The 12,462-nt window shown below is 40.6% G+C and overlaps 1 protein-coding gene across 2 annotated transcripts; it reads right to left on the reverse strand.

Annotated features, from left to right (window-relative positions):
* Positions 1–1,982: 1,982 nt before the first annotated feature.
* Positions 1,983–12,462, reverse strand: nod2 (nucleotide-binding oligomerization domain containing 2). 2 transcript variants are annotated; one of them, XR_004501276.2, is made up of 11 exons: positions 12,374–12,462; positions 11,664–12,219; positions 9,767–9,893; positions 7,363–9,142; positions 7,150–7,233; positions 3,281–3,364; positions 3,090–3,168; positions 2,928–3,011; positions 2,596–2,679; positions 2,365–2,448; positions 1,983–2,144 (listed from the first exon to the last, which is right to left on the reverse strand). XR_004501276.2 is itself a non-coding variant. In XM_033618456.2 (11 exons), the coding sequence occupies exons 2-11, from the start codon at positions 12,147–12,149 to the stop codon at positions 2,072–2,074; spliced, it is 2,970 nt and encodes a 989-aa protein (XP_033474347.1). In that variant the 5' UTR covers positions 12,150–12,219; positions 12,374–12,462; the 3' UTR covers positions 1,983–2,071. The 2 variants fall into 2 exon arrangements, 1 of the variants encoding a protein (XP_033474347.1); XM_033618456.2 differs by having other exon boundaries at positions 3,090–3,173.

Here is a 12,462-nt window from a genome sequence, read left to right on the forward strand (position 1 = left end):
ATTCGCTTAGTGTTCAAGCGCTGATTGGCTGTTTGTTGTGTTTGTAACCAAGTCCCACTCAGTGGGGTTTTCCCATGAATGGCAGAAGACATAGTTAGGTTGAAGTGTAGCTTTCAGGGCAGATGATGCTGTCTCTAGTCAGGCAGTGATAGAATTATTTAGATGTGGAATATTTATTTACATAAAAGAAGCGACAATACATTATATGCTCAATATGCAGTATTCGTCCCTTTCAGCGTGTTACACATTATATAATATGTTATGTTACATATTATTTGATTATTATTAACGATGCATTCATATGTATGAAGCATTTCAATGTTGCAGCTGGTTGAAGTAGGCTAATTTACCAATGCTACACACTATAATAGACCTCATAAACTGCTGGGAGGTGTCATATTTTCTAAGATCATCATATCTTTTAAATTAAAATTTCAATCTGAAAGTTGTAGGTGCAGCTACCAAATAAACATAGTACAATAAAACGCACAATATTTCCCTCTACCTTATAATGAAGAAGCAGTATAAATTAGCATGAAATTTAAATGGTACTCAATAAAACTACATCAGAACTGTACTTATGCAACATGAGTAGACACAACCTGCTTGTTTTCAGACAAAAGATTTGTACATGGTTCTATTATTATGATCATCATTATTATTAGAAGTAGTAGTGGTAGTAATTGTCTGTGTTGGAACATTATTTAGAAGTTTTTCTCAAGTAAAAATAGAGATATCAGTGTAGAAATACTCTGTTATAAGTGACAGTCCTGCTTTCAAAATATTTCTTAAAGAACCAGTGTGTAGGATGTAGGAGGATCTACTGAGAGAAATGGAATACAATATTCATAATTATGTTTTTATCAGTGTATAATCACTTGAAACTAAGTTGTATTTTCATTGGCTTAGAAAGAGCCCTTCATATCTACATATCACATCTTCGTTTAAGTCTCTCCTAAAAACGTACTTCTATTGGAAAACATATCCTGACTTTATCTGACCTGTTTATTTTATTGCAATCTTATTGATGTTATTTACCATTTATTATCTCGATTATAGCTTCTCCTTGTGTTTTAAATGTGTGCAATTTTATTGTACAGCACATTGTAACTGCATTTTAAAAGGTGCTGTACAAATTAAGTTTATTATTACATAGGAAGCCTGTCACGTTGCACTGCCATGTTTTCACAGTAGGCCCTAATGGACAAACCAAATACTGGCTCTGGAGAAGGCCCTTTTTGGGGTTTACGCCACCTGAGGGCCAACATAGGCTCAACTACATGCTTGGAAAGAAGGGAGTGAGGGAAGAGGTATTCAGTTGGTTGCAATCTGCAACCTCACCACTACATGCCACTAAATCCTACTCACTGGTCCTGAAAGTGTAAGGATGGAAGTATTAGTGTAAAAATGTACCTAAATTACCAAAAGTAAAAGTACTCATTATGCACAATGGCCCATTTCAGAATAATATATATTACTATATTACTGGATTATAATTACTGATATATAAATGTGTACATCACTTATTTTCTCAGCTGGTAAAGATGGAGCTAATTTCAACCAAATTACCGCTAAGTAGCTTATTCCATAATGATACATGAGAATTATTAGTGGATTCATATTTTGTATTAATAATCTGAATTTACAAAGTAATTAGTAACTAATGTTAAATAAATGTAGTGGAGGATAAGAAACATATTGGCTTTCACGATTTAGAGAAGTAGAAAAGATGCATAAAACAGAAATACTCAAGTAAAAGACAAGTACCTCACAGCTGCACTTAAGTACATATTTGAGTTAATATCCTCACATTCCACCAACTGTAATGGTGATGGTGGTGTTATGTGATCCTGTCACCACCCACACCAACAAATTAATCCCAAAATAAAGGTAGATGCATTTTGTGTATTTAGATAAACCCTGAAAAGTTGCATTTTGATCCTCAGAGGAGAAAAATAAAACACGCTGGAGCAAACACATTATATTTCACATTTTGATACAAAATATTTCCTTTAATAAATAGAAACCGTTCTTAAAGCAATACACAGTCCTTCACCCACTTAATAGACAATCAGAAGATTAGTCTTGATTCACGTTGTGCCATCTCCTCTACCTCCTCCAAACTGAGGTCATTGTTTCTCAACCTGCAGTGTAATAGGAAGAGAAAATCAATCAATGACAAAGCACAGCCAGTCTGGAAATGGAAACAAAGCTTAAAGCCAAAATAACATTGTAGTTGAGCCAAAATCAAATGCAGCTGGCACTGAAACTAGCATTATGCCTTGTCTTGTCCCAAATCCAGGATGCAAACAACCACCAAGCACACATTCAAACCACAAAAGAAACAGTGGGAACATTACGCACCATACTGATTTCACATGCGTATTATGCTCTAGGGCTTGAATCAGACATTCCACCCCTGTTCTGGTTATCTGGTTCTGTGTCAACCTTTTACAGGAAATAAGAGGGTGGAGAGAGGGTGGAGCAATTTAAGCACTACTGTACAATAAGCGCTCAAATGTCAAATCAGCCATTCGGTCGATACAAATGTTGTGTGCATTGTATGGCTATGACTTTTTCATCTCAAACACTTACCAAAGCTCCTCCAGTGACATACTGTTCTTGATAATGTTGGCGAGGGCACACGCTCCTGCACTCCCCACACCGTTGCCAACCAGGCTGCCATTACATCAATTTAGAATTATATTTAGGTGAAATACTCTACAGATGTATTGCTAACAAACTAAAAGGTGCTGATATGTATATCTAGCAACTTACAAAAAAGTATTTTACAACTGTTTTATACTGTTTGTGGTCATTATGCAACTACACAAATGTGAGAAATCTCTTATACGTTTATATTTAGAATATATTTTCCACACTATCTTAAGTCTAGCCAACGTGCCAATATTCAAAGCAAATATTACCTAAGCCAGATCAGAGTTTTGCTGTTCTCTAGGGCACTGGCGAGGGCCTCTGCTCCTGCATCACCTATCCTGTTGCCCCAAAGTCTGGAAATACAAAGAAAGATTGGTAAATGGAAATGCACCACCAATAAGATGCATGGAATTTTGCAGGGAGGCTTTTACCCTAAATACTGCAGTGAGTGGTTGAGTTTCAGTCCCTCAGCCAGCTGCTTTGCTCCTTCTTCTGTTATATTGTTGTTGCCTAGTCTGACAGAAAATAGAGAAGTTAATTTGTTAAGTTACATGGTGCGTGTTATTATAGTTTCATTTTAGTCTAACCTCTAATGAGTGCTAATATTAGTGTATGTGCTGACCTCAGAGCAAGGAAATCCTGCTTGGTCTTCAGAAGATGAGAAAAGTGTTGAGTGCAGGCATCAGTTAGCTTGTTGTTGAAGAGCCTGGAGACAAACAAACTGATTATGAAAGGTTATTGATCAAACCTCATTTGTGACTTAAAGCTACAGTTGGTAACTTTTAAAACTGAACTGAACAAGAACGAAAGTTAAGTCGGTGAAAGTCCTAGTAGGGTGGGTGGGAGGGATGGTGGATGGGTCCAACAACAACCGACTTTCATCCGCTCCGTGTTCACTTCCTGTAAGATTGTAAAGCCAAACCCTGTTCTTTATTCCTAAACCCAACTGCGTATTTTTCTTGCCTAAACCCAACCACACGTGGGTTGGCAACAAGGGCAAAAATCCCATTTCATAGTTGGGGGGGACAATAACAGAGTTGGGTGTAACGCGTTACAAAGTAACTCTGACGCGGTACTTTGATTAGTTTTTGCAGTAACGAGTAACCTAACGCGTCAGTTTGCTGTTTGAGTGATCAAATACTTAAGTACATTTTCAAACAAGACATCAGTTACTTCCGTTACTTTTAGAACGCTGGTCCTTCAGCTCTGAAACAGCAACGGCTGTCGTTTGGTTCTAATAACGGAGATAACGTTAAACCTATCAGTCTGAAAGAAGCCACGGAGCTTGTGGCTCGCTACATGGTTGGAGAAATGCTGCCGTTGTCTACGGTGTAGTCTAAACAGGTGGAGTAGGACTCGCTGACAGACATATTTCAGACTCAGGACTTGCATTATGCCTGGTACGCACTACACGCTGGTACTATCCCCGATTGTCTTTCACGGCGTGTGTGATGTCATCGGGTTATTCTTGTCCTTTTTTTTATTACTTTCACTATTATTTGAGTCACTGTGTCTGTTCATGTGCCAGCCGACATGTTGTTGTAGTCACCTAAAAGCATCAGCAGATGGCAGGAGCTACATTTGAAGCGCCATATGTAAACTGTCAAGCTACTGTATCTTCCACAGGAAGTTCTGACAAATGTTTCAGAATAAAAACCTATTTAGAAAATGGAGGGATTCTCTCAGCCGAGGTTATAAGGGGCTTTTAATTTGAAACATGCGTTGAGTTTGAAATGATGGTGTGATATGTTAACTTTACAAAGACAACGGAGCGGATAAAAAGTAAATATATAAACACACAGAGGGATTAATAAATAACGGACCGTCTATAATGTAGTCAGTTTCAAATGAAGCTGGTTGGATAAGGATGTACCATTGTTTGCTAGCTTGATGCTAATGACAATAACGTTAACTCAGCGGGTTGACAAAGTGCCTCTGCTGTTTCACACCATCATTTCCCCCTTTTACTCTGTGTGGTAACATCCCTAGAGGAAATATTAAAAACGCTGGGGTGTTGTTGCCATACAGTTGTCTACGGCAGCAGGTCGTTCTGTGTTTCTACTGGTCAAAGTGACGGCTGTGATGGGAGAATTGGATCTCAGTGAAGGGCAAGTGGTCCATAACTTTAATTTTGGAGACAAAAAAATGTAGGCTTAGCACCCTGTGGTCCATTGCCCAATAGGAAATGTAGAATACTCAAAAGTACTTTAAAAGTGCTTGAGTTACTTTTCTCAAGGAGTAACGTTGGAAGTACTTTTAAAGTAACTGAGTTACTTTACTCAGGAGTAAAGTAACTGGTTACTTTTTTAAAAAGTAACGCAGTAACGTACTTTGATTACTTTTAAAGTAACCCTTACCCAACACAACAGTAAAATTTTAGAGAATAATTCCAGGGGGGGACAAGGAAAAAAGTTGTAGCCTGTCTTTTATACAGCATCTTTTACCGCAGTTTGACGCTTTAGTCTTTTCTCTATCTCTCCAACAGGCAGGATTTAAAGAGATTTAAAACAAAATGATTGAAATCAAATTAACATGTACACATCGACAACAGTCAGGTGCGCCGTGCTGTCCAAGGTGCTGTGTGTTTCTGGAGCAGAGCAGGTCTCTGCCTCCCCGTGTGCAGTAGTGTGAATATTTATGCTATTAAGTAAATGGAGAAAACATGTCTCTCATTGTTTAATAGCAGCAAAACAATAAGGCTTCATTCATCAAAGACAGAAACTCAATCTCTCTCCTTCTCTCCCTCTTTTTTCTCTGGCTCAGGTGTGTGGAATGGATCCTTCGTCTCTGGCTGGCTGCAGCAGCAAACCGTTTTTTTTTGTTTTTTTGTTTTTTTACCGGCAGTGAGATCTTAAAAAATGTTTGAAAGAAAAGTAACCAAAGAAAATATGTAATACTGAATATTTCGTTTGTTTACAAGGTAATTTGAATTTTGAAACCTTTTTTATTGACCTGTTCATGATAAATTACTTTTTTTGGACTTTCAACATTTATCTCAGCATTGCAAGTTTGATAACGAGAGAGTCGAGACTCAAGCCAGCAGCAGCCACATGTAGAAAAGTGGATATACAGTGAATGTCTATACTTATGAGAAATGGCTTAACTAAACATTTCCTGCAATTAAACTGGTAAACTGGTTTATAAACAGTGTGCTGTGAGATCTGCAGCTGCGCACCTCACAACCATGTGTAATAGTCGCGCGTAATGACCGCTCCTCGTCAGTTAAACTGCACGTCTTTCATGTTTGTCTCACTGACAGGTGGAGCCTACAGACAGGTACCCATTAGCTACGAGCCGCTCCGCCACTGACTGCTCTTGTCCTGTCCTCTCCCTCTTCTTTCTCTCCTGTCCTCTCTGACTATCACTAAACTCTGGCTTTTGAACAATGTAGGAGAAATGTTGCAGACAGTTTATATTATCAGCCTGGGCCTGGGGCTTGTTGTAACAGTAAATGGGATGTGTTGTAACTTGTGTAAGTTAAATTGTGTCTGTGTGAGTGTACATCTTACCCTGCTATGCGCGATGTGGGCAGCCGGGTCCGGCCTAGCCCGCCTGTTGGAAAGAGTGTGTGATATACCACTACTAGGAATGGGAGGGGGGGGACTAAATCTTTTAAGATTTAAATAGCACATTATTGCACGATTATAATGAGCACCGCTTACATTGTGCTTTCAATAAATACTACTGCATTGTTCAAAAATGATTAATTGTGTCTCAAATTATTCTAGGAGGGTACAGCTTTACTGCAGAGGGGGTCATGTCCCCCCTGTCCCCCCTGGGATTTCCGCCCCTGGTTGGCAATATGTAACCACATGCGTTTGATGTTGAAGGAAAAAGACGTCAATTTGCAGTGTTATACCGACTTGGTGCGTTTATTTTGAAGCAGACTGTATGCAAACTGTACATCTTCTGTGAAAACTGAAGTATATTTTGAAAACAAACAATGCATGTAACAGGCTGAAGTTGACACGGCATCCCAGGACGTCAACAACCAACATACCTAGGGTACTTTGTCGTACCTGGATGTGGAAAGTCCATGACTAAATGTAGATATGTGACGAGGTTGGAGTGAGAATGTGTTGTCTTTTTGGCTCAACTGTTTTCAACATGGCTGCCTGGTCACAAATATTCTCATTTTGCAGCTACACAGTACACTAAAATATGTTTCTGAAAACATCTGAGGTGAGAAAGAGACAACGCAGTAACATTGTCTTAATTCATGTCTGATTCATAGATTAACTGTTTGACCACAGTTCACGAGCAGTGATTGACACCACTGACACAGCTGCATTAGACTGCTTGGCTCTGATTGGTTATTTTGCCTTCAGGCACGGTGGATTCTTGCAAATCTCATTAGAAGCATTGGGGAAGGAGGAATGTGATTTTTTTTTAACAGATTTTTAACAGTTTCATCAAATAATACATTTTTTTCTAAAAGTTACCAACGACAGCTTTAACAATAGTGTAATTAATCATTTGGACAACACTTACGCAATTTTCTGGAAGTTGTGACACTGGATACCTTTGGCAAGCAGTTTGCGGATCCCCTCATCTGTGATGTTATTATTTCTGAGACTGAAAAAGGAAAAATTATAGGACACTTGAGCATAACATGCATTGTTGCCTTTCAGTAAATGCTAGTGTGTAAGTGTTGTTTATTGTAATAAACAGATGTTAGGAAGCATTTAAACTTTTCCTACTCACTGCAGGGAATTACAAATGTGCATGCAGGGAAGAAGCTGCTCCACTCCAACATCACCCACAGAGTTGTTGTCCAGCTGGAGGCCTACTGGATTCTTTAAATGCTGGAGCACATAGGCTAATGCAGTGCACTCCACAGGACCAATGTTACAGTAGGTCAGTTTCAGGTGGTCCACTTCCAGCTTACTCATGGCATCTTTAGCAATCCTGCTCTCCTGCATCTCATAGATGCATTTAATAAGCCAGACAAAACCTGGCATTGCATGCATGCTCTTCTTCTCCCCCTCTACGGCTTGAGGGATGGACTTAAAGTGTTTCTGCATACCTTTGGACAGGCATCTCGCCACCTGTCTGACCCTCTTCTCCATCACAGCACTGGAGCAGCAGTGGCGCCACAGACTTCGATGATGCTGGGATAGTAGTCCAGATACAAAAGTGGCTGTGATTTGCAGATTTGGTGTTTCAGCTGCTGTAGCTTCTCCGTCTGAAGCCTGCTCTTGTTGATTAGTAGAAGGCAAGCAGGCCATTAAGCAGGTGCTGCTCAGACCTGTCTCCTTCATGTTTTGCAGCTCAAAGAGTTTAGGGATAGCTGCGCGCTCAGTGTTATTTGACAAAACAATATACAGAGCAGCAAAAAAACATTGCATAGTCAGGTGGAGGAATTCATAGCGTTTACTGTGGGTGGAGGACATTTCTTTGCTTTGTATGAGAAAGCCCATGCAGATATCCTTCTCAGTTACACCACATGTCTCCAGGTCTGTGTCTGAGAACATGTAACAGCTGGTCCGCAACCCCTCAAAGGCAAGCTGCCCTAGATGCAAGACTGTTTTTAGATGCTCCTGAAGCCAACCTAACCCTATGGTGCTTTTCAGCGAGCTATGGTGCTGGAAAAAGTGCTGTAAGATCATAAGGTAAACGTCTGTGATTGTTTGTGGGCTGCCCTCTCCACAGCCTAGCAGCTCCTTGTGGCACTGTGAGACAATCCAGCAGAGGACTGGACTATGACAAAGTCCAAGTAACGCCGTGTTTGTCTGTAGGGACTCCAGAACCTTAGCTGCCACAGTGGAGTCCTTGTGATGCTTCTTCACAAAACAGTCAATCCCATTTGGGGAAAAGCCTTTCAGGAGGACTTCTTTGCGAAGATGTTTCTTCAACACAGGGCCCACTGCCTCTGGGCGACTGGTTACCACTTTCCGCACTCCCTTCATTAGCGAGCCCTGGATTAAGTTGAACAGTAGTGTGTGAACAGGTGCACGTTGGGTTGGGCAGCAGAGCCTGTGCTCATCTGAAAAGCTCTGCTTGAGCTCATCCAGGCCATCGAAAGTGAAGAGAATGAGATGTGGGTGGTCCAGGATGAACTGGAAAATCTCCTCCTGCTCCCGGTCTGGCCAGCAGCAGTGCTGAAACAGCAGTTCCTGGACAGACATTTCCTTGTGCTCCGAGTTCAACCTGCGACAGCTGAATGGAAACAAAAGGAGAAAGTCCTGGAGAGCTGCCCCCCGAGCCCAAAGCAAGTGCAGCCTCTGGAGTAAGGTGCTCTTCCCAACACCCGCTTCCCCAGACACCAGCACCGTGTCAGCCTCCTCGTTCACTGTACCCACTGAACCAACTACGTCCTCTAGGCCCAAAGATCCATGGACATCAGCAGTGTTATGACCGAGTTCCAGCTGGCCTTCAGTGTAGATGTCATCCAGAGACATGTGGCTGGTCCCTCCATAAGTACTGAGAAAGCAGGACTGAGCAGACACCGAGCTGCTGAGCTTCTTCTGATACTTTAAGACCTCTGTGACAAAAATCATACTCATGAGATAAACTAGACACATACTGTATATTTGCATATATTCTGTTACTCTGAAATGTGGCACACTGACATCTGGTCTTTTCACAGTTTTAAATTAGTCTTTTTCAGGCAAGTTATATTTCCAGAGCTCCACATCTTCTGTACTTTAAAAGGGATATTTTGTATATTTCAGACAGATCACCCATACGACGAGACAAAGATGCACATCTGCTATAGGTATAGCTTTCACATATAATGTCCTATTTATGGACGCCATCATAATTGTGATCATGATGAGAAGTATTTTACTTCTACTTTACTAAGCATCTCCAAACAATGAGTTAGTGCCTCAAAATTACTGGAAACTATTAAAATATTCATGTAGTATCTTAAAATGAAGAAAAAATACATCAATATTTGAGAATTTTTTATTACTTTGAGATACTAAGTCTCCTTTCTTGAAATCGATGATGTAGTATCTGAGATACTAAGTCATTATTTTGAGAAATGGTCTCATTATATTGACTTTTTGTAATCACAATGGCAGAAATGGGTTTCCATTCCTATTACAGTTTCCCTAAGTAATTGCATTCTGTAATAATTTTTTAGATTATAATAATGACATGCCTTTGGGAGGAGTCCATGTCTCCTGGTTCCCTGGAGATCCAGATTCCTGTGTTTGTTGAATGTACTGCAGTACAACCTCCGCTGCTGATTCTCCTTTTGATCTGACATGGTCAAGCAAACGCCTTGCCTGATTGACATGAGTGACAACAGATTTATTATTATAGGAAAAGTACAACATTGTGGGAAATACAAGTATTCCCTTTCTCATAGAGAGTTAGATGAAAAAAATGATACACCTGTAAGCTAAGTATGAAGCTAGCACCAGCAGACAGTTAGCCTAGCTGAGCACAAAGAATAGAAACAGGGGGAAACAGCTAGCCTGGCACTGTCCAAAGGTAGAAGTATCCACCTACCAGCACCTCTAAAGTTCACTAATTAACATACTTGTTGGTTGAATCCATGCAAATCCAGAGTTACAGTGGGGTTATATAGTGAACTTCATTGTCAGTCTCATTAACTTTCTGGAAAACACTCCAGTTTAATAGTGACCTTTTTAAGTGCTGGTAGGTGGGACGGTTACCTGTATACAGTGCTACGCCAACTGTTCCCCGCTGTTCCTATTCTATGTGCTAAGCTACGCTAACAGGCTGCTGGTGCTAGCTTCATATTTACCGTACAGACACGAGAGTGGTATTAATCTTCTTATCTAGCTCTTGGAGAGAAAATGAGTAAACTAGGATAAAAGCTATTTAAAGCAAAAAAAAAACAACAAAATACTGACTGCAAAAGAATCAAGCACCAGTTTTAATTTCAGGACTATTAAAGGAGGAGTCAGCAATTCTGAAAAAAGACTGCTGATTTGAACCCAATCTCCAAAAACATGCATCCCTCCTGTAAGCCTCCCTCTCGCTATCAGCACCTTTCACTTTATACATCTATGGCCTTTAACCTGTGCCCAAGCATTACCATGTCTTGCTCTGAGCCACTGTTTGTTTCCCCTCATGCATGTCTAAGTAGGTAAAGAACAATAACAGGAAGTTGTCTGGACATTGTTTAAAGGTCCAGTGTGTAGGATTTAGGGGGATGTATCGGCAGAAATGAAATATAATGTAATATGTGTTTTTTTCTTGAGAGTATAATCACCTGAAAATAAGAATTATTGTATTTTCATTACCTTGGAATGAGCCATTTAAATCTACATGTCTTTGTCTACAAATATTGTCACACTGCCATGTTTCTACAGTAGCTCAGATTGGACAAACCAAACAAGCTCTGGCTCCGGATTGGGCCGTTCATGTTTTCATGTTGGCAGCCCCAGTACTAGTAGAGCATCAAAAAAACACAGATTTTTTTCAAAGTCTTTTTGTTTTGGAGAGGGAGATACCTCTGTGGAGAATTTGGCTCCCCATAACAACCTCCTTAACGTCTGGATCTTAAGTTATCAGAGAATTAAGATGAGCACACGTTAGCAGGTGCTAGGCTAGTTGCTCGTCCCTGACATGTCAGTGTTGGAAAAAGACTGATTTGTAACATGAAACTGCTTTATTCAACTTTTTTCCTGTTTAAATTATAATTTGGCTCCTGGTGAAAACCTCCTGAATGTCTGGATCAATAAGGTGAGCACACACATTAAGTTATCAGAGAAAACAGGTGAGCACAGATTAACAGGTGCTCGTGTAGGAGAAACACTGAGTTGTAACATAAACTGCCTTAATCAGTGTTTCTAACCAGGTTTTAATCACCTGGTCCATTTACATTTTAGAGAAAGAGACCTCTGCGGATAATTTGGCTCCCTGTAAAAACCTCCTGAACAATGAACACTGAAGAGATTCTAACCAGGAGAAGATTCAGCTGATTGCAACCTGCAGTCCTCACTGCTATATGCCCCTACACCCCCCTAAATCTTGCATACTGTTTCTCTAATAAAAGTGTATAAAAGGTGTGCCATACACAGTACCTGCTGAGAGGGGGTGTGTATAGGAAGCCGTACTTCATCGCAGTCTGCTGAGGTGAAGTATTCCGATGTGACAAGAGCATTTAAAGCACCATCAATGCAGCCTTGTAGTTTGTTGACCAGGCTGGGTCGTTGAGTCAGAAGAGTCTGAGTAGATGTGCTCTGGTATTCTTTTTTTTCCTCTAAATTTAAACAGCAACCTGAAAAAGAGAGGTCAGCTCTCTGCGCTTCAGGCAGAACCTGTTTGAGAGCAGCAAGGAAGAGCTCACAGGTATCCACACCCTTTGCACGCACCAGGTCAAGCAACTGCCTGGCATTGGTATACAGTGCCCTGCCAGGTACCTGTACGTTCTGATAGTCCTCCCATATGAGCTCCCCTTGGGACAGCAGTATGTCCAGAACCTGTTCCAAATGCTCAGCTGACCCACTGCTGCACAGTGCATGCAGTATCTCTGTCCGTTGTTTCAGCACAAGCTCCTGGACAAACATGCTTGTAGCATGTCAACATCCATACTCAAGGACATCCAGCGTTTACTTATACTGCTCTCAGTATCACAGCCTGGTAGAGAAAACACCCACATGTCATCATACTAGTCATCACCAGTTTCACTTAGATACAGCAGGATCAGTGTTATTACTAACATCATCATTACACTAACAGTTTTTGTATGTAAATGTTTACAAGATTTAAAAGATAAAAGATTAGCACTCACTTTAGAGTCTCCACAACAGAGACACGAGCCTTCTTCCTCCATCTGTTATTTGGGCAGAGACGCTGCACTACTTTAGACCTGCCTCTTCC

This window comes from Epinephelus lanceolatus, chromosome 2, assembly GCF_041903045.1.
Source record: "Epinephelus lanceolatus isolate andai-2023 chromosome 2, ASM4190304v1, whole genome shotgun sequence".
NCBI lineage: Eukaryota > Metazoa > Chordata > Actinopteri > Perciformes > Serranidae > Epinephelus > Epinephelus lanceolatus.